This window comes from Pithys albifrons, chromosome 7, assembly GCF_047495875.1.
Source record: "Pithys albifrons albifrons isolate INPA30051 chromosome 7, PitAlb_v1, whole genome shotgun sequence".
Classification (NCBI taxonomy): domain Eukaryota; kingdom Metazoa; phylum Chordata; class Aves; order Passeriformes; family Thamnophilidae; genus Pithys; species Pithys albifrons.
The window spans coordinates 5,581,582-5,603,019 of record NC_092464.1 but is presented as its reverse complement, the minus strand read 5'-3'; the positions used below and the strand labels follow the sequence as shown (position 1 = coordinate 5,603,019).

Sequence of the window (21,438 nt, the reverse complement as noted above, 5' to 3'; positions counted from 1 at the left end):
ACGGTAAAAGTCAGGAGGAATTAATCTGCTGCAACTTGAGAAGGTTTTCTGCACCAAAGTACAGGAGTGATGCCTCCAGGCACCTCAGCCTTCAAAACACCCTCTACCACAGCACAAAACAATCAGAAACAAGGCTGTGGCCAAGGTTGCTATTAAAGGGTGACCACAACTGGGGAAAGCTGTCCAGACATCCACTCAGCTTAACTGTCATCAAACTGCAGCACTCACCATGACAAACCCTCTGCCACAGCCATGGCTCAGTGCCAGGGCACAGCAGCATTGCCAAACAATGGCAAGGGGTCCACTGACAGCTGGACAACAGTCTTGGCACATGCACACTTGGACAAGACCTTCCATTTCAGGCACTTCCTCGTTTTCACAGCTCAAAGCACAACGGCTGCAGCAGGAACACCGTGCCTACAGCCCAGAAATGGCCCTGTCAGGACAACAGGGATGGGAACATATCTGTGCTCTACCTCTCACCATCAGTGCATTTTTTTGAAGTCCTGGCTCTACCACAAGTATGATCCAGAGGTACCTCTGGATTGTGTCTGCCCCAGGCTCAAATTCAGACAGAACTATTGTGGAGGTGGAGAGGTGGGACTGCACTTCATGCTCATGATGATTTACACTTCTCAGAGTGTAAATCATCCCACTTTAACATCAGGCTGTGTTACACTGAGGTGTTTCTGGACAGGGAAAGCTCATTCCCAGCTGCACAGGGTACGCAGAGTTGGAGCAAACTTCAGACAAGCCCTCAGGGCACCATCTTCAGTGCCCTCCTGGTTCCTTTTCTGCACACAACTCCTGCAGAGAATAGAATCATCAAACAATGAAGAGTTGAAATGGACCTTAAAGATCATCCGGTTTCGACCCTCTGCCATGGGAAGGGACACTTTTCACTAGACCACATTACCCAAGCCCCCATTCGGCCTGGTCTTGATCTCCCTTTCCGCACTGAGTCTTCCTGAGAGTTGTCAAACCTTCCACCACCCCAAAGAGAAATGCCTTGGGGGTTGCAGACACCATTTGGACAAACCTCTTCCCCAAAATGCACCATCCAACCCAATGGCACATAAACCACACACCAAACACCTGGCAATGGACAATTTGTTCTTTATTGATTAAAAATTAGACACATGCAGTAAAATACAAAGTCCAAAAAAGGAAAAAAAGCCTGAATATTTTACATCTTTCATTATAATCTACAATACACCAAAGTTGTGAAGAGGATCTGTTTTCATTAACAGAGCATTGTCCTTAAAAGTAGGAACTAACTTAAAATTACCACCTGCTTCCAGGTTCAGATTTGCACAAAAACCAAATTCTTAATGACACTGGAAAACAATTATGAACAGCATTGGCACTTACTGGAACAACATCAGAAAAGACAGTTGTCTAGCACTGTAATAGCCCAAGTAAATACTTTGGATCCCTACCCAAAAGATCTGGAGATCTATAGAGCAAAAACCACCAGTTTCTTCCTTATTATTTTCTCCATCAAGGAACTACGGAGCCTTGTGTTAGTGTGAGCTCAAGCTCTCTAAGTCCTGGCTTTGGGAAGATGGGGAATAACAATAAATAGATGCTGCATTGTTCCATTTGAGCAGTTTGAGTCCTACCTTCCTCAGCACCAGTACACAAATGAACAAGGAGGTCCCCATGGCATGCAGGCAGAGGGGGAAAATAATACTGTACCACGACTACCTTGTGTCTGTATCCTAAAGGTTTCCAGTACATCCATACTGAGCACAGAGTGACATGAAAATCACGGTGCCAGCCTGCCCTTCCCAAACCAAGAAGCTTGACGGGGAATGCTGTAGGGAGTGCTTTGTGTCAGACAACAGGGAACAGTGCCAGAGGTGCCACAAGCACTTGGCCAAACCCAGCCACCACCAACTCCCTGGTATCAGGCACTCACTTTCCTGGGTTCTTGAGAGTGTCTGCTCAACACCCTGGGATGTTCTCACTCCCATATCCTCTTCCACCTCTCCCTCCCCTTCACACTCAACAGCCATGGGGCTGCAAGGAGCCCAGGGGGACATACCCAATATCCACCCAAGGCTAAAAGCAAAAGGGGCGGTATAAAAAGAACATGCGCAATTCCGGAAGCTTCCACAGCTGCTCATAGAGAACAAGATATAAATACAGATTGTTCATCTGAAGACTTGGAAATGAAAAGAGAGTCCTAATTGAACCTAGTCATTCCGCTCTGTTTCTGCATTGTTTGTTGCTGATGGAAACAAAACACATTTCCATCTGCATGTTAAATTACAATTTCCATGTAGAAAACACTCCAGAGCCAAGAGCAGTTACAAAGGCCAACTGTGAAACAGCAGGAAAAGAAAAAAAAGAGTCAACACCATTTATTATTCACATATTGCATTACAAGTGTCTCTTACCAAACTCAGAGCATAATTTATATTATTCATGTAGAAACTCAATTTCAACACCACATAGAAAAAAAAGCTAAATACGTGTGTGACAGGGTTTCAGTGACATCCTGATCAAACGTCGGGGCTGGGGCCGACGAGGAGGTGCCGACCCAAGCCCTGAGTGCAGCAGGGACACAGCCCGGCGCCTGCCCGCCCAGTACAGCCACTCTCCTGGTGATTCTTTATTGCTGTAAAACACGACAGGGATGGTTCCACGGGTACCAGTTTGCAAAGGACTGGGAAAACACGTTGGGAGGACTCGCTGCGCGGCCAGGCATGACAGAGCTGGGGTTGAGGAACAGTCTGAAGTGCATGTTTTCTAAACACAGAGTGACACAGATCTCCTCTCCCTCTGACCACAGATATTGTGTTCATCATCTGAAAGACCAGCAGCAATGCCCCACTGGCCTGCTTCAAGAATGGACTACATTTAAGATGCAGATTGAAAAACGTCTTGAGGAAGGACTGCTTCATGTAAATTAAAAGGTTCAGCCCTCATGCCATGCGTGGCACTCATGTGGAGAGAACCAAAATGGTAAAAAAAAAATTAAGGCAGTTTACAAAGGGAAGCTGACTTCTACCACTTCAAAGTCAAGGAACTTCTCAAAAACACAAACACAAGGGAAGGCAGCTCTCCCTCTTGTGGGTTAAGACTTGGCTTGCTCTCTCAGGTGCAAGCATTCAAACCAGCAGTTTTACAACACACAGCCAAAGAGAAGCAGATTTCTCAGCACTCCAGGTGACCCAAACAACATGTACATTGGTGTTTCAGATAGAAGGAGAAGCAGGTAAAGAACCAAAAAAAAAATCCATTCAGTATTAAAACTTGTGCAAAAATAGCAAGTGAAAAAAATGAAACCACATGTAAGCAAACATTTAGGCAAGATCATCAGAGCAGTGGAACCCCCTGCTTCGTACTCAGTAGTATTTTTCTTTAAAGTAAGGCAATAATAAAATGAACATGCAGGCAATGACGTGTTGGGTCTGCATGTTTGAGATGACAGATACAAAAACATGAGAGTTGTTTACAAAAGGTGTAAACGTCATCGGTAATTTCAGGAAGGTTTGTGATCCTATTAAGGAAAATGTTAAAGCTTCTAGGAAGGGGGCTGTAGTTCAATTCTTTGGCAGTAGTGGTTTTTTTTTTAGGCTAACAGAAGCATTACGAATATGCACATGTGGGTTCTCAGTTGGGATACATCTCCTGGGGCCATTGTTTAGCTGATGCTGAGCTGTGCAAATCCTATAAGTTTGCCATCATCTGGAATATCCGAGCCTTCAACACCAGATGCCTGAAACAAGGAACAGAGATCCAAATAGTAACACAGATCCTCCACCCTCCGGTATTAACCACAAGAAGGTGTATCAGACAGGATGTGGAGAGGGAGCAGACATGCACTCTATTCAGCAGCTCACACCACCCTAAGTTAAAGTGGAGCGCTTTCATTTTTTTGCACATTTTTGAAGTTACAAAGGGCTGAAGTTTTTCCAGTGCCTGCTCTGACTAGGGCTATGTGCAATAACTGGGCAAAACAAGTGAAAACTCCTTGCAGAAAGAGCAAAAGAAAAATGGCACTTAAGTGTTTCATTCCCAATAACCTGGTTACACCTTCTCTCTGCCACTGTAACTACTTCTGAATTTCATCTCCTCTGAGACATTTACCTGCTGTTCTTTCAGCTCTCCAAGCCTATCTCCTCTCAGTTTTGTCCCTCTATTCCTTTATTTTCCTTTTTTTTTCTTCATTCCCCCATTTCCTCCTCAGAGACAATGTATCTGGACCTTCATTCTCCTCCTCCAAGAAAGGAGTCCATACAATTCTTAGCCCATCTACCTGCCCTGAAGTATTTCTGCCAATATACATTCCAAAACCCCCAAACACCCCTCTGTAACATTTTGATGTGTTTATCAGCCAGGATAAGGCAATGCTTGTATTAGCACATCATCTCACACTTATTTAACCCAGGTGCTGCTCAGAGGACACAAGCAGGGAGCCTGCACTGCCTACAATGACACAACCAGTAGGAAGTTTTGGGAAAGAAGGGAGCATTTAGACTGCATACATCAGATGTCTGCAGCAGACATCTATATGCAGTGCCTTCTCCTTGCAAGGGACAACTTTTTCAATCAGGGAACAGGAATAAATACCAGTTTGAAAGTGACGGATCTATTTGCTTGGGGCTCTTCCACAATTTTCTGCAAATTAGCTGCAACTGAAATCACACACAGAGAAAATGGGCAAATATTAGGATAGGCTAGAGAAAAACATTCCAAACTCATTAGCCCTCTTTGTATTACTTAGCAAAATTTGAAATTTCACAGTTATAAAAGAAAATGTTTAGGTCTCAACTAGTGCATCTCACACTTCCTTCCCCAGCCCTGACTGAAACCCAAAAGCCTGGCTGATTCCAGTCCCAGACCTCTCTGGTGTAGCATCCATGAGCAGGACAGGCTTGTGTAACAATTTGGCAATGCATCTGTGTCAGATGATAATGGTTTAGCTAATGAATCAATTAGACTTCATTTTGCACTACAAGGAACATTTGCTTCATAATGTTTCCAACTAAATCATATTCTTGTGAGCTGGGGGTTGCCCACACATACTGACACAGAACTGTCACGGGAATTGACAGCAGTTGTGTAGAGCCAACAGAGTACAAAATCAAGGCCACAGCAAACTCCCCTAGAACCCACTGACCAGGTCATTTTAAACACACAAAAAATGACTGAAATGGTTAGAGCAGAAAAAATAATATTACCTATTACCAGATCTCTGCCATCAACAAGACCTGCTGAAATGAGCTCCTGGGACACGCCGTCCGCAGTATCTGTTGGGGAGAAATCCAAGAGCCATCACCACAGAGCAGAAATGCTCCAGCTGATGAAGGCATCACACAGAAACCTAAAAGAGCTTGTACAAACCAAACAGCAGAAGTGTTCTTTACAAAACACAGGGAATAGGCTGCACACCAAGTGCAGTCAGACATAGAATCATAGAATCAGTTGGGTTGGAAGAGACCTCTGAGATCATCAAGTCCAACCCTTAATCCAATCTCACTTTGATTACCAGATCATGGCACTCAGTGCCACGTCCAGCCGCACCTTAAAAACCTCCAGGGTTGGAGAATCCACCCCCTCCCTGGGCAGGCCATTCCAATACCTGACCACTCTCTCTGTAAAGAACTTCTTCCTGATATCCAACCTAAACCTCCCCCGGCAGAGCTTAAGCCCCTGCCCTCTTGTCCTACTGTTGGTTGCCTGAGAGAAGAGACCAATCCCCACCTGGCTACAACATCCTTTCAGGTAGTTGTAGAGAGTGATAAGGTCACCCCTGAGCCTCCTCTTCTCCAGGCTAAACACCCACAGCTCCCTCAGCCTCTCCCCACGGGACTTGTGTTCCAGTCCCTCCTCCAGCCTTGTTGCTCTTCTCTGGACCCGCTCCAGCCCCTCAAGATCTTTCCTGAACTGAGGGGCTCAGAACTGAACACAACACTCAAGGTGCGTCCTCACCAGCGCTGAGTACAGGGGAAGGGTCACTGAGCTAAGCTGTGAATTCACTAGAATTCAGTGAAGGGCTGCACTTTGGCCATATCCATGAACAGGAAAAGTCTTCTCAACAGCAGTGCTCCAAGCACAACCATAACAAGCCCTTCAGGAAGGCACCATGGACAGACACTCACACAGGGGTTCCATACACACAACACCAAACACACAAAGCTTCCCTTTCACACACACTGGAATTTCTCACCAGCTTACCTCTCCCTGGGGTGAATTCAAATCGTATATCATTGAGCTCTTTCTTTGAATTCCTGTGGAAAGAAGACAATTTTATATAGAAGAGACCATTTTATGATCAGTGCCCAAGAGAAAGTGCTGTCATTGAATAGTCAGTCTGTGAAATGAATTCATTGCATCCTTCCTCCTCAAAGGCAGAAACTAATCACTTGGGTTTGCATATAGAAGCAGCACAGTCTGCCTCCAACCTGAGAGAGCCTGATCAAGCCCAGGATAGGTGAGTGCCACCTCTCTGGTATAAGGTCTCTTTGTTCCACTGTCTCAGCAACTCATATCCATCAGGAGATATATCCTTGGAGCATATGTCTGAGAGGAGGGAAGTACCCACTGTCTGCAGATGCACACACATTATGGAACGGACAGGGAGGTGATGCTCAAGAGTCCCCAGGCCACTGCCCACCAACAACCAGGACTGCCTTCAGGGATGAGAGCCAGGTTCCTCCAGTGAGAAACATCAGTATGTGAAGTGAGTGTAGAAAGATTCTGCCTATTTCTGGGTACACAGACCAGAATCCACTCCTTGAATTGGGTAAAAGCTCTTTACCGCAAGAACTGGCTGAAGTGTGAAGTTGTGCCCAGTAGTCCAGCACAAGGCCAAAAGCCCTGGATCCCTGATCCCCTTTAGGGAACCCAGTTAATCCCTCCTTCCCACCCCATCAGAGTTTAGCAATGTTTATACAGATACCAAAACCTCTTTCAGTCTGCAGGTTTTGCCAAACCGAAGTGGCTGTGATAAACTGCTTTTCTGGAGCCAGGTTTCAGAAGAGCAGTTGAAATCCAAGTTGAGACAATGTATAACCACCACACAATTAATTAAGAGGTACAAAAGTCTGCCAGTGCCTCCCTCCACAAAGGCTCCCTTTGACAGGACAGGTCAGTCTTGTGTCCTTACCTTAACCTTAGTACAAGGCTGATGGGGACTTTTGTGTCTTCCTGTACCGGAGCTGCAGCAGCAGCAGCAGCAGCAGCAGCAGCAGGTGGGGCCTGCAATAGAATTACATCATTTTAAAACAGATTAACAATTCCTTGCTCTGGTTTTAAAATTAGAAATAACCTCAAATAACTATAGATACAAATAAAAGTTTAACTCACTCTTGGAATCATGACACTACAGTGAAAAAGATGACAGACTAATGAAACAGGAGAACTTCACACTTAAAGAATATCCAAGGAGGATCTCTGCACTTGCCTTGAAAAGACTAATAGCTACACAACTTTGAGAAATGCCAAAAGGGTAAGAAACTACAGAAGTGCTAATTGTAAAAAAATTGCTTATTTTGCATTAACACTTAAGGCTCTTGGGTATTCAAGACCTACTGTGTTTTAAACCCTGCCCCAACCATCTGATTTAAAAAACTGATGTAATTGTGAAGAGTACCTAGAAAATAATTTAATTGCCAGATTAACATAACTCTCAGTTACTATTTTTTTGTGACATTGAAAACTTTAAGAGCATCTAGCAGCAATTTTATAGCTGTCTATTCTCACTTCTAAACTACTTCTGAATAATTATATTTGGAATGTGTAACCAAATAATTTTATGTTGGTCAGTAGCAGATTTCCACTAGGAAAGATCCAGGAGTTTCCCATCTTGTGACAGTTGCAGTAAAAAACTAATTGTTAATCAACATCCACCAAAACATTGAAACAAAACAGAGAAGTGTTTGTCACTCTCCCAGCTGTGTAAGTCACCAGCACTGCACATGCCCAGGCACGGATTTTACATCTGCAGTAACAGGACAGACATAACACCAGGCTGATACTTTAAGCATAGAAGTCTTGATCAAGCTTTTTCATCTAGATCATTTGCTCTTCCATAAGAGAAAAAAAATAACCCTCTGTTTAAGACTAGCATTTTATTCCATGTGCTCTTGGGCCAGCAATGCAGCTCGGGGCTTCTGATCACAACCTGGTTTCTGTTGAAGCTTTACCAGGTCAGTGAAAACAAACAAGGGTTCATGGAGAAGCCCAGAGCTCTGCAAAACAGTAACCAGTGAGCAACAAGAACCCAAGCAGAGGTATAAAGAACAACACACTGACACAAAGTACTGTAAAGGAGAAGATATTGACAATAAAGAGGCATAAAAAAAGAGCAGTGGCACTAAGAGCTATAGAGAAGAACACACTTGTAAGAGTTCATGAAGTTCGCCTTAGGACAAGCTACCAACAAGTAAGTCATTGGGTGCCAGTGGCAGGGAGAAAGATACTCTGCAAACCAAAACATCCCCACCAAGCCCAACAGTGATACTTTGTTTTACCGAGAGTCCCAGCCTTCACTGCTGCTGGTGTTTCCACTGCTGCATAACTTTCAGTGATTAAACACTGGACTTTTTTCAAGGTCTTTAATTTAAGTATTAAAGCTACTTTTAGTGTAGCCAAGAATATGTCAGACCCCAAGTCCACTGTTTTTATGTAATGACTAATGCACTGTCTTTAATGGGTTTGCAAACAGGAACACAGAATCACAGAATGGTTTGGTTTAAAGGGACACCTTGAAGACCATTTAGTTCCACCCATCCCTGCTATGGGCACAGACGCCTTTCACTAAACCAGGTTACTTAGAGCCCCTTCCAACCCGGTCTTGAACAATTCCAAGGATGGGGAGTCCACCACCTCTCTGGGCAACCTGTGCCAGTGCCTCACCACCCTCACAGTGAAGAATTTCTTCCTAACAGAGCTGACTGCAGTGATATACAAAACGTTCCATTCTTTAAAATAAAATTAATGAAACATTTCTAGGAAGAAGCAAGTCTAAGATTTATTTTTCTTATCAGCACTGTAGAGTCTCTTTCCTTTGGGTCTGCCAAGGGCTGATGGTGGCCCCTACAACAGTGACAGGCTCTCCCCACAAAAGGGAGCAAACAACCTCAACTAACAGGAACATCAGTGTCTTTTACAAAACATGTGTCAACATTCAGGAGCCAAGCAAGCTCTGCAGTGCTTTACTACAGCAAACCACAAGACATGTTCTAAGTGCCTCAGGAATGATTTGGGTTGGCCATTTTTCTCTGAAATCTGGAGAACTGAGGTTCTAGTTTCTCCCTTACTTTTCTCTCCATTCTTACCCATAGGTGCCAGCAATGCTGAGACACACAGTCAGTCTGTTTGTGCTTCACCTTAAATACCAAGAACAAGCAGCTGGCCACTTAAATGAAATGCTTTTTTTCTTACCTTTAACCTTGCCTCAAGCCGGAGTCTACTGCCTGAACAGCATAAAAAGTCACTGCTCACCCGCAGAATAATAATGAAGAAATCACCACACCCACATTGACCATCTTCCTTTTGCAAGCACCATCTGTCCTTCTGCAGAAGCTGCAGCACTACATCAACTTCAGACAGGCAACTTGCATGGTTTCAGATCATTCTAGAATGTTTGGAATATGACAGCACCTGAAAGCTGGTAGGAAGGGTTTCTGCTCTCACCTGGGCTGCTGCTGGGGCTGCTGCTGGGGCTGCTGCTGGGGCTGCTGGAGGAGCCTGACTAGGTGGAGGTACAGCAGTTTGAGGTTGTGCAGGTGCTTGTCCTGCAGCCTGAGGTAGTTGAGTAGATGCCTGTGCTGGAGCATTGAGTGAAGGACCTGGAGGCTCAGTTGATGGAAAGAGCTGCAAATAAAAAGGAGTTTTAATGAGAAAAGGAACTCAAGAGTTCTGACTCAAGTAGCAGCTTTCCTAGAAATGCTTGTTTGTCACATAAATCACTTAGAGAAGAAGTTCAGTGCCAGGGGCCTTCGAAGGCCTCCAGGGCCTGCCTGATCCCAAGTTGGCCTTCAAGGGGCTTAATGTGTCCTGACATTTGCAAGTTCTACTCATCAGTTAAGAATAAGAAACCAAGATACCAGCATGACTGTGGATCTTGGACAAAAATGACACCCTGTGGCAAGGCTGGATGCACACAGATGATATCCCAGCTTGGACGAGAGCACCCTATCCTTCAGTTTCCCTCTTTCTCGGAATCCGAGTCCTACTTACAGTTCCGAACAGCCATGCAGTCACAGCAGAGAAACCCTGCTTTGACTTGTCATTCCCTTCAGAGAACAAAACCTAGCAAAGCAGTAAGATAACTATTGACAACTGATCCATTCACAAAAGTCAGTCAGAGCAATTTGGATATTCAATAAAAACTGAATTCATGGTTCTTCAAAACACACTAGACATGGTTTAGGATTGGACTTTACTGAAGTTAAGTCTCTTGGAGGAGGTGGGGGGTGAGGGATAAAACAAAAATAATTTGGGGGTGGGGGGAAAGAGCTAAATGATAGTTTAATCTTTTTTACATCTTGTTATTCAGAACAGAGAAACCAATTCTGGCATGGGAGCCAAAGAACTGTCAGCTTGAGGGCACTTCAGTGTGCCCTTCAGCTTACTCTGATGGGTTGTAGGAAATATAAATCACCTTGATTGTTGAAAACCTTGGCAAGAGACCTCCAAATCATAATATATATTACAGGATGTGTTACAATGGGAAAATTCATTCCAAAATCAGCTTTTGCTTTGAATTTAGAATTTATGTCAAACTACAGTGCCAGAACCATAGTCTTTCTTAAGATCTCCCTTTATAAACACTTCTGGGAAATGAAGGAAGAACAGGAGAGCCCAACCCAAGACTAATTTCTAGGAGACAGCTCTGTTTATCTTTCCAAACAGGTAGGGAAAAGACAGACATAGCACAGTCTCTGGAAGATAAGCAGTCCCTATCAATGAAAGATAAGATATACCAATATTCCTAATGTAAGAAATAGTTCAGAACTGAAGGAAGATCATAAATTGCAACTGAAGCTTTGGTTGCTATCAAATATTACTACAGATTTCTTTCACAGTTCTGAGCAGATTCTGAGTTCTCTGCTTCCAAACCAGAGAATTAGACTATGCAAACCAGACATCTTTAAGTTGTGTTCTCCTGAGTTTGTGTTGGGTTTTTTAAAAAGAGGAAATGCAAACACAACTGTTTTGCTTAAATTATTCTTGTGACCAATTCATTACTTTACAACATATAGCCTTTTGCCATAGCAAGTGAAGTACACAAGACACACACCAAATTTACCTCAAGAAGAGCTCTTGGCATTACACAGCGCAGAACCTTTTATAGGAGCTCTTCAAACAGAGCTCAGCTAGGTACTAGCTTCTACTGCACATAGTGCTGCTTTCAAAGGCTAAGAAAGCATGTTCCTCCAAACAGCAAGAACTAGGAGTCATCTTTTCAGGCAGCCATTTTCCATTACAACTTACCTCAGAATTCTGTACAGGTTCTTTCACTCTGGGAGACTGAAAAACAAGAGAAAAAGCTGTCAATGCTTCGATGAAAGTGAAACTTATTGACAAGGACTTGTGAGAATCATATTGAACATGAGAAACCTACATAACTGTTTCAAGTTACAGATGTGCATTAGGATGCATAATAAAAGGAGTATCACACAACTTCTTGTGATGTTGTACCACCCAGAAACACATCAGTCATTGTTTCAGAATGTGCAATTGATACTTCCACAGTGGCACACAATACCCTAAGCTGCTATCATTGTTATCCATTAGCAAAATCCAGGACTCTGGAAGATCACTCAGATTGGATCAAATTGTTTATGCATCAAGATGGCAAAATCGATTTTAAGCTAGCCAAGTCTGACAGAAAAATATAAGCCACACAAATCTGCCTGGCAGAATTCTGCTAGAAAGCAAATCCCCTTTGTATACTTAGAGAAGTAGTTTGCAAACCTACTTGCTTAAAATATATAAAGCCTTTGCATGGTGGGAGAAGGTTGGGAGGGAAATCAGCCTTGCTTTGCTGCTTTTTAAGAAGGAAATCCCTGGCCTGCTCTCCCTGTCCTTGGACTCTGCATTATGCTGAGCAATTTGTGAGAGACAGCAGAGAACTGACAGGTGTAGAGAGTTCAGCAGTGAAACAAAGGGATCAGCGCAACAAAGGGGAAAGTGCAGTCAAAGTAATGTGACCAAGCTTTGCTTATCAGTAAAACAAAGATAACAGCATTAGCTGTTCACATGAGCAGTAAGGAACTGCCAAGTAGGAATGCCCTGCAATTAAAAGAGCCTGCAGCTTTGGCTTCCAACAGGTCCAGTTACTACATGGAGATACATAGGATGGTTTGGTCCATGATGGGATTAATAAAATAGATATTCCTTCTCCATATAATGGTCTAACAGACAGGTTGGTATTTGGAGAGTACAAACTCAACAGCATGACATTAAATCTCATCATGCCCCTATCCTGAGCCAGTCTATGCAGTAACCAAAGCCACTACCATAACAAGTGAAGATCAGAGCAATTTGTAACATATGGCTCAGAAGTTTCTCATGAGAAAAGGTTAAAAAGTCTTATTCTCAGAACAGTAAGTTGTGAAAAACCCTCTGGACAGGAGAAGGAACATTTCCCTCATACTGACTGTGTGCAGGCAAGTGTCAGGAAAAAAGTCATGCAGCTGGAAAGGTAAAGCCTGAAATCCATCTAAATGTGCTCAGCCTTCACTTGACAGTTACCAGGCAAGATGAAAAACGTGGCATTGCTCCCAGAGAAACATCCATGCTCCACATCTGCAGGCCACAGCTGCTGCACTGTTCTTCCAGGCACAAAGCTCAGATCCAAGAGTACCTGGATGCCTCAAGGAATTACGTAAAAGGAACTTGCCTGAAAGATCACAGTGTGCTAAACACTGTACAGACAAGTATAGAAACACTGGCCCTGCCCCTTAGCTAACAACTAATCCAGATAAATGGCAAACAGAAGTGTTGAGAGCCGGCTAAACATGAGCCAGCGTTGCCCAAGAAGGCCAATGGCACCTGGCCTGTAACAGCAACAGTGTGTCCAGCAGGATCAGGGCAGTGATTGTCCCCCTGTGCTGGGCAATGCTGAGGCTGCACCTCAAATTCTGTGTTCAATTTTTGGGTCCTTCACTACAAGGTGGTCATTGAGGGGCTCAGCAGGTCCAGAGAAGGCCAATGCAACTGGGGAAGGGTATGGAGCACAAGTCCAGTGAGGAACAGGTGAGTGTTTATGAGGGGGTGTTTAAACACCTGTGAGGGGGTATTTAGACTGTAGAAACAGATGCTCAGAACAGACTTCATTGCTCTCCACAACTACCTGAAAGAAGGTTGTAGCCAGGCCGGGATCAGTCTCCTCTCCCAGGTAACAAATGGCAACACAAGAGGAAATGGCCTCAAGTTACACCAGAGGAGGTTGAGATTGGGTATTAGAAAACATTTCTTAATTGGGAGGGTGGCCAAACATTGGGACAGGTTGATCAGGGAAGTGGTAGAGTCACCATCTCTAGAAGTGTTCAGAAAACACGTAGATGTGGCATTTGGGGACAGGGTTTAGTGGTGAACGTGGTGGTTCTGGATTAACAGTTGGACTCAACAACCTTGGAGGTCTTTTCCAACCTTAACAATACTATTATTATATGAAAAACATGAACAGAAAGAAAACAGGACAAACATTAAAAGACATTTACCTAAGACACAAATAGGATGACTTGGGGAATTTAGTTCTAACTAATTTCTGCTCGGGTAATCAATGATGTGGGTAAGCAATGAAAGGTGACCACACAACTCATCACTGCACAGATTTATTGGGCAATGGAAGGTGAACAATATAAGAGCCCACAATACATAATTCCTTTAATTTGAATTCAAGGTTTTAAATGCAGAGAGGAAGGAAGTTCAGTAAGTCTCTATAGTCAAAAGGTAATGTTGAATCACTAAGTCACCATATTCAATGAATTGAAAAGATATTTCTGGCTCTGGGTATAATAAGTATTTGCCTGCTTTCAGGTGCAGTCCTAGCAAGAGACCTCTAAAATATGTGTTTGTATACATTAAATTCACCCTGTTTTCTCTGTAAAGTGGCAACAAGTAAAAAATACAAACACTTTTAATTTATGTAGATACTTTTATGCAGGTTGATATTTCAGTATTTTGGCAAGTTAAGTCAGTCTGCAAGGCCTCCTTTTGCTTTAACGCTGACAGCAATAAAACAGAGGCACAGATGGAATCACAGAATTACAAAATGGTTTGGGTTGGAAAAGACCTTTAAAGACCATCTACTCCACACTTCGTTAAACCAAGTTATTCTATCCAACAACTTAGTTAAAATTGCAGCAGGATTTACAGATGGGTGGAATTTACACCCTGAGTTTGAACTATGGCCAAAAACAGGACAAACACTAGTCCTCAACAGCACCACCATATCCATGGCAAAAATCAGCAGTCTGGACACAAGTCTTAGAACTGCTTGAAAAGGGATCAAATTCAAGTACCCAGGCAGACATAAAGTGAGGTCTAAGATGCCATGATGCCATTCCTGACATCCTGAAACATATGGGTTTCCCAGGATTCTGTGATGCACATACATGTGGTGCCCTCAAAATGGCAATACAGATCTGCATTCAGGTAACTCAGTTGAAACTTCATACTCAGGCACCCATCCTAAAGGTTTCTTGAACAGGAGACCTACAAGTAAAGGCCAAGAACAGCCCAAATGAGAGCAATCAGAACAGAGAGCAGCACAAGAAAATATGCCAAAGCATGAAGGAAAAAATGGTTGAAAAGGAACTTGTAAATACCTGTGTCAATCAGCTTTTTTCTGCGTAAGAGGAATGAAACAAGTAAATACTGTTCAAAACACAGTAAACAGGGTTAAGTCATAGTACCCTGAGCTTAGAGACAAGAAACAACAAGTTCTACGTAATCTCTGAAAGATAATTAAGATCTCTTACCAATATTGCCTCCTAAAATTTTATCATATTTAAACCTATAAAAGGAATTTAGAAGAATTCAGCTTATAAAGCATCAAAGTAGTAACCACCTGGTACCAAGAATCTTCCTTGACCACATAATATGCAGATGGATACAATAAGCTCTTTAAAAAGTCATGATAATTGTTGACACAAAGTATGGAATTACTGTATCAATAGTGGCTTTTAAAAACCCAAGTATTTCAAAAGAAGCTAAAAGGCTAAAAATCCTGCATTTAATGTTTAAGTCCCTATTCAGAACACCAGAAGAAGGAAGACTAATGAAAGAGAAATGAAAAAAGTTGTGAAGTGATAAATGCGTCAAACCACTACTGCTTTTTTTTTCCTTTCATGTTGAAAAGCTTCCTCTAGAATTCTTTATTGTCTCACTAATTCAATTACAGGATGAGTAAAACAGAGTCTACTTCAAGCCACCTGTTATAGTGAAAAGGAACCAGGAAAACCATCAGAGTCAAAACCCACACTGCTTACTGCTGGGGGAAAACAGCCTGAAAATTCACTGCAATCTTTTACTCCTGTGTTCCTGGGGGTTAATCTGGGTTTGAGGGGCTTTGTGTATGTCTTGGGAGAGGAGAAAGTGGTGATTTTTTGAGTATTTTCAAGTGCTAGATCACTCCTATGACTTCAGGGATGCTGTAAGGTTTTCTACTACAACTGATTGATTTCAGTGTAACTGAGGGGAAGGAACCAGACCCTTCATGTTTCAGTAATCAGCCATAAGCACAGGCCCTACTGATTCCATCTCCATCCTGGAGAGGGCAGTAGGACAAAATCTCTCTTAATATTTCCAGAAGAAAGCATCTCAAACAGTCAGCACCCTTAAAGGGAATATCCTTGCTCCAGTGAATTAGTGTGCTGAGTTGGGAGCAGACCTACTGAATTCACATCCCCAATTATACTGAACATCCTTGAATGAGACCAGCTGTGCCCCACGATGATGACAGAAAAGATCAATACAATTTCTTCAACCTTCAGTCTGCTTTATTTGCTTCACCTCCAAACTCCAGGGAAGGATTACAATTTGCTGTGTCTCACACTTCAGGCCACATGCTTCCCAGATATATTTAGATGGACTACAAATGGAAAATTAAACAGAGATAGTGAAGTTTGAGGACCCACCCTGAGCTGAGAAATTGCTGCTCTGCCTTCCTCACTTTCTTCATCTAGTTCATCATCACTCCATTCCCAGCCACCATCTTCAGTCTTATGAAGGCGCCCACTGGAGCCTGGGACCCTCCGGACCTGCTCAGAACAAAGACAGAGAACTTTGTATCAAGACAAAATGTTCTACAGTTGGTCTTTTTTTAAGGAGAAATAGCACCAGAGCATCTTCAGGTTGCATCACCTGCCTGGGTGCTTTTTACTGGCTAGTCCTGTATCTAGAAAACACTGTACTACACTAATTAGTGTTAAAAATGTGAACACAAGCCTAAAAATACTATTACAATAGTAACAGCAAGAGCCTGGGAGGTTTTCAGTACCTTTTTGGATCTTTCAGTGATTGTTGGTGCTCTCTGCAACATCTTCTCTTGTAAAAATTCTTTATTCTGCAGAAGAAAAAAATACCAAGCATTTGTTTTGCTGAAAATGCTCTTTGATTCCTTCACTGTCTCTGATAAAGTAACTGTTAAGCTATTTCTAGCAGAAAGTGGTTTACATGTTTCATCCCCATTCCCCCAAAGACATTAAATACTTCCTTACTTTGCACTACAGTATATGATATTTCATCCTAAATCCCTTTTCAGTTAGCAGTGGCACTTTCCCTTTGCAAAGTGCTACGGAATTAACAACTGAGGAGTTGGGTATTACTCTGATTTACTGGGAAGTACACTTACTACACTGCAGCATCTGATACTCTGCTGAGGCATTTGGCACTCTTCCATCAGCAGATACTACACCACCTGGATCCAATCCCTTTGCTTTATCTTGCTCTTAAATTTATGCCTGTCCAACTGTCAAAGGCAAATCTCAGCTGTCAGGCAGACTGGGATGCAGGAATCCCTTTTATGCTGGAGTAACAAGATCAAGGAATTAGGGCAGCAAGATTTAAAGTGGCTGAAAAAATATACAGGATTTATGTTTAGAGAAGAAGCAAATGCAGTGATGATGACAGACTAAATATTGGGAAACTGCTGAGATGCTTTATTGCAATAAATTTCCTCTACAGCAAGATGCTCCAGGACTGGAACATGGGCTCCTGGTAGTATAATGTCCTGACTGCTGCACTACAGGGCCAAACTTCTGGCTGGAGGGGAGGCAGGACAAGCCAAGCAGGCACCTTGGCATTGGCACTGGGATTTAGCAGAGTATTCCACAGCACACAAGAGAGGCTGGAAAGCCCTGATGTCTCTGCCCATTCAGTGCCCCCAGAACTCCCCTGAAGTGGTTGCTTGCAGGCAGGATGGGGAGCCTCAAGACACACACTGTCATTCCTGATAAGTGGCTCTCAGCGTTATCAAACCATACTTTTACATAACAGACTGTATTTAAATATATGACTCAATATAGATGTGTAGAAGTTGGATTCTTCAGCCCCCGAGTTCCAGCTGCCAGTTTGGCAGTGGCTGATGTATGACAGTAATTGAGCCCTGAGTGTGAACTGGAACACGTTTTCACTTCAGATGCTGAGTTAAGTATTGCCTCATTTACAATAATGTTAATTTTCTATCACCACACATGCCAATATGTTACTCTACGGCAGCTTAATGAAAGCACGAAGGAGATTTAACACACAATGAAGTGTAACATGATCCAGAACTCGCATAACCAAATGGAGAAAGGTCAGTAATGTGTAAGCCATCTTGTCACTTTGGACACCAAGTGTGCACCCAGCACACAGATGCAGACTGTTCAGATGCCTAAAATCTCATCATGGACAGTGAAAACCCAGTTAATACTGTCAAGAGCCCAGACACCAATTAAACTTGCCCTAAAGCAAACTGCTACATTTCGTAAATTGGATCACATAGAATTATAAAATCACAGAATATCCTGAGCTGGAAGGGACCCACAGGGATCATCAAGTCCAACTCCTGGCCTTGCACAGGGCAGCTCCAAGAGTCACACTGTGTGCCTGAGAGTGTTGTCCAAACACTTCCTGAGCTCTGTCAGGCTTGGTGCCATAACCACTTCCCCAAGGGGCCTGTTCCAATGTCCAGCCACCCTCTGGGTGAAGAATCTTTTCATAATATCTGGCCTAAACCTCCCTTGCCTCAGCTCCATGCCATTCCCTCAGGTCATATCACTGGTAACCAGGGAGAAGAGACCAGTGTCTGCTCTTCCGCTTCCCTTTGAGAGGAAAAAGTGCAACCTTGCCATGGTGTCACCTGTTGGATTTCTGTCAGCTTTAATAGGACATCCAGCTCCTGAATAGATATCTGGATGTGGCCACTTCCAGATGTGGCAACTTTCAGATTAAGCATCTTAATCTGGGAGCTGAAAACCACTTTGATTAATTGGTGATACTGCTGTGCTATCGCAAGTACTGAATCTCTTTCTGACAGTTTAATCTGTATTCTGCTATAAACCCCATGCCATTTTATCACAAACATGCCACAGAAAAAATAAGGAAACAGAAAACATCTCCTCATGCCCGTGGAAATACAAATTCTCCCTTGTATTATTCCTGTCTCCCTCAATAAGACCTTGCACGTTGCATATGCAGTAATCTCCAGGCAGTAATTACATAATGCTTGCTGGCAGTTCACTTCAAGGCTAGAAATGGGAGTTTCCTACTGTTTTGTATCACAGAATCCTCACTTTCCATATGGCAACACAGGGTGAAAGAGATTTAGGTAGCCCTCGCACAGTGGGCCTCATTCACCCCTTTGCATACAGACTGATTACAGAGTTTATTAAAATATAAGTTGCATTTGCTGCCACAGAGACCTTTATGGTTGGACAGGCAGCAAGAATGGAACCATTACAAGAGAAGAACAAACTCAAAGGGCACTGAAAGACATATAAATGCTCAAGGATTTCTAGATAATTTCTCTTAATGACAGCACACACAGGAGGTACAGAAGGGGGGCTTCATTCTGTTCCTCACAAATGACCCATTCAACTCACTCAGCTATGCTGGCCCCAAGTGAAACAGCCCACACTGCTGCCAATAAAGCTGCCACCACACCTGTGATGCTGCTGAAAAGTGCTCTCCACAGCCTGTGCACAAATCAGATTAGGATGAGAGTCCTTACCTTTGCTTTCGTGAAAAATTTGTGTCTTAAGAGTTCTGCTGCTGTCGGTCTGTCAATAAAAACAGATGTAGAAAAGACAATTATAAATGCTCCCTTTCAACACAGAGCTCTTCCAGGTTGCTGCAGCTTGTTGTGACATGGCATCTCTTAAGGGCATCAGCTTCTCCTGTACAATTCCCTAAAAATTAGTCAAGGCATTCCAGGTGAATTTTATATCACCAGAAGTCTTTCAAACACTCAGTGTATTCTGAGCAAAGCCTGTTCTGTTCCAAAGTGGTGAATTACCTGGGACTGAGGTTGGGAGAAGTTTTCTCTGTTTCGATGCTGAACTTTGAACACTTAGTTTAGGACAGGATCACAGAAACCATTTGCTCAAAATTGAAATCACAGACTCATCACCTCCCACAGGAGTGCAGCACTTATTGTGTGCAAGTAACAGTTATTTCAGAGATACTTGATGAAATGAGTGTAATTAGTTCTATTAAACACAGGTGGGACAATCAATCTTTGTCTAATAGAAAAGGAACAAGTACAAACTATTTTAAGTCAAATTTTAGAATAAATACTGGAAGGTAGGATACATCCACTGGTCAGTTTAGGAGGAGTTTTCTAAAGCCTCAAGCCTAAATCTGTAAGCGGTAGCTCAGAGTATTTCCCACTGCAAACGGTGCTTAAACAGTAACAGAGTTTAATCAGTAACTTGCAAAGGCCATTAATCACAGGGTTTATTTCACTTCAGACTACTCTAACAAAAACCATCCACCTCATAGCAAGGGAGTCCCTAAAATAATTAAAAAGCAATTGCATTAAATTCTTCTCTTTAAGGCAATATGCCTCCTGCTCCCACAGTCAGGAGGATGCCAGTGGCTGTTAGTGGTGCTTGAGGAGACTGTGGGTGTGCCACAATCCAGAGTGATTATATATAATCTGATCAGCACACATCCCAACCTGCAGGGATGGGACATGCTTTAGAAAGGTGAAAAAATACCATGCTGTGAAAAAAACAGCTATCAGCATTTATCAAGCACTCCACTGGATTCATTAAGCATTGGAAGTGCATGGCACGATGCGTGAGAAGCCTGTTCCTGCGTCTGACACAAGAGGGAACTGAAAAATGTCTTTATTATTATTATTTTATGAAATCACTTTTTTCTTTGCAGAATTAAGTTTGCTTACTGAGGAGGAAAAAAAAACTTTATGAGGTATTAAAAATGACACAATACACACACCACCCCCTCAGAACTATTTCCTACATCACTGAGTAGTCAAGATACTGTTCAAGGAAGGCTGAAAGTGTCATCAGATCAATTTACATTGATAAAAACATGCTGGTAAAATTTGTCAGTGTTTTTCCCCATTTCCCCTCCAAACCAAATACTACTTGTAATTAAACAAGTCAAAAACTACACTGAAAGCCTTCTTTGCACTGGCAATTTTTTAAAGTTTATTTATGTAGTTTTGTAGGTAAACACACATTGCCCAACCTGTAATTTCTGATTTATAAACACAGAGCAGTTTTGACTGGGAACAAAACATGACCTGCAGTCACCTGCTGGAGGAGGCAAGGGGAGAGCAGCCCTGCCCATGCCGTGGACTGGGATGCACTCTCATTAACCCAAATGGGAGATGTGTGCCCTGGCCAGGCACAATGCCAAACATTTATCCATAAGAATAAGTTGGCTGCCACACAATAAGACTGTTGTGTTCATTGTGCCTGAGAGGCTGGAAGGGCAGAGAGTATATCAACTTCAGAAAAACAGGGAACACACTGAGGTTTGTGGGTTTGTTGATGGTTGGGGTGCAATTTATTTTGGGTCACCTGTTCTTACCTTTTTTCAGGGTCTTTTTGTAGACACGATGAAATCATCTTCCTAAATGATTTCCCATACTTTTTCAACATCTCCTTATCTTGCACACCGGTTTCCAAAGATGGAGGATCATTTTGTAGTGTCAGCATTAAAACCTGAAAAAATTATGTCTGTTGGCAATGAGATTTTTCCTGGCCTTTGTCAGAGACAGATCTTGGGAAAACCATATTTTCAGACAAGCATTTTCATCAAGCACCTGAGTCCAGAAGGATGTGTTAACAACAAACATCCAGCAGTTGAAGTTATTCTTTTCCATCCCATCTCCTGGCCCACAGGGAAGTCTGTGGGCCAAACGCAAGGGATGTGACTTCAGGCCTGTTTGGTGTGATCAAAGGTGCAAGCAGAGCAGAACTTCTACCAGCCTTCTTCCTTTGAGATGAGCAG

General features: G+C 42.9%; 1 protein-coding gene across 1 annotated transcript in view; it reads right to left on the bottom strand.

Moving 5' to 3' along the window:
- Positions 1–1,100: 1,100 nt before the first annotated feature.
- The window catches only part of OXSR1 (oxidative stress responsive kinase 1), a 93,986-nt gene continuing 73,648 nt past the window's right edge, over positions 1,101–21,438 (bottom strand). Inside the window, exons 8-18 of the mRNA XM_071560089.1 lie at positions 21,016–21,149; positions 19,187–19,235; positions 16,472–16,537; positions 16,110–16,232; positions 11,455–11,490; positions 9,652–9,831; positions 7,121–7,212; positions 6,190–6,242; positions 5,193–5,261; positions 4,582–4,646; positions 1,101–3,727 (exon numbers count right to left, since the gene is read on the bottom strand). Of these exons, the coding sequence (XP_071416190.1) occupies positions 3,653–3,727; positions 4,582–4,646; positions 5,193–5,261; positions 6,190–6,242; positions 7,121–7,212; positions 9,652–9,831; positions 11,455–11,490; positions 16,110–16,232; positions 16,472–16,537; positions 19,187–19,235; positions 21,016–21,149 (942 nt within the window). The 3' untranslated portion in view covers positions 1,101–3,652. The remainder of the gene's footprint in view (positions 3,728–4,581; positions 4,647–5,192; positions 5,262–6,189; positions 6,243–7,120; positions 7,213–9,651; positions 9,832–11,454; positions 11,491–16,109; positions 16,233–16,471; positions 16,538–19,186; positions 19,236–21,015; positions 21,150–21,438) is intronic.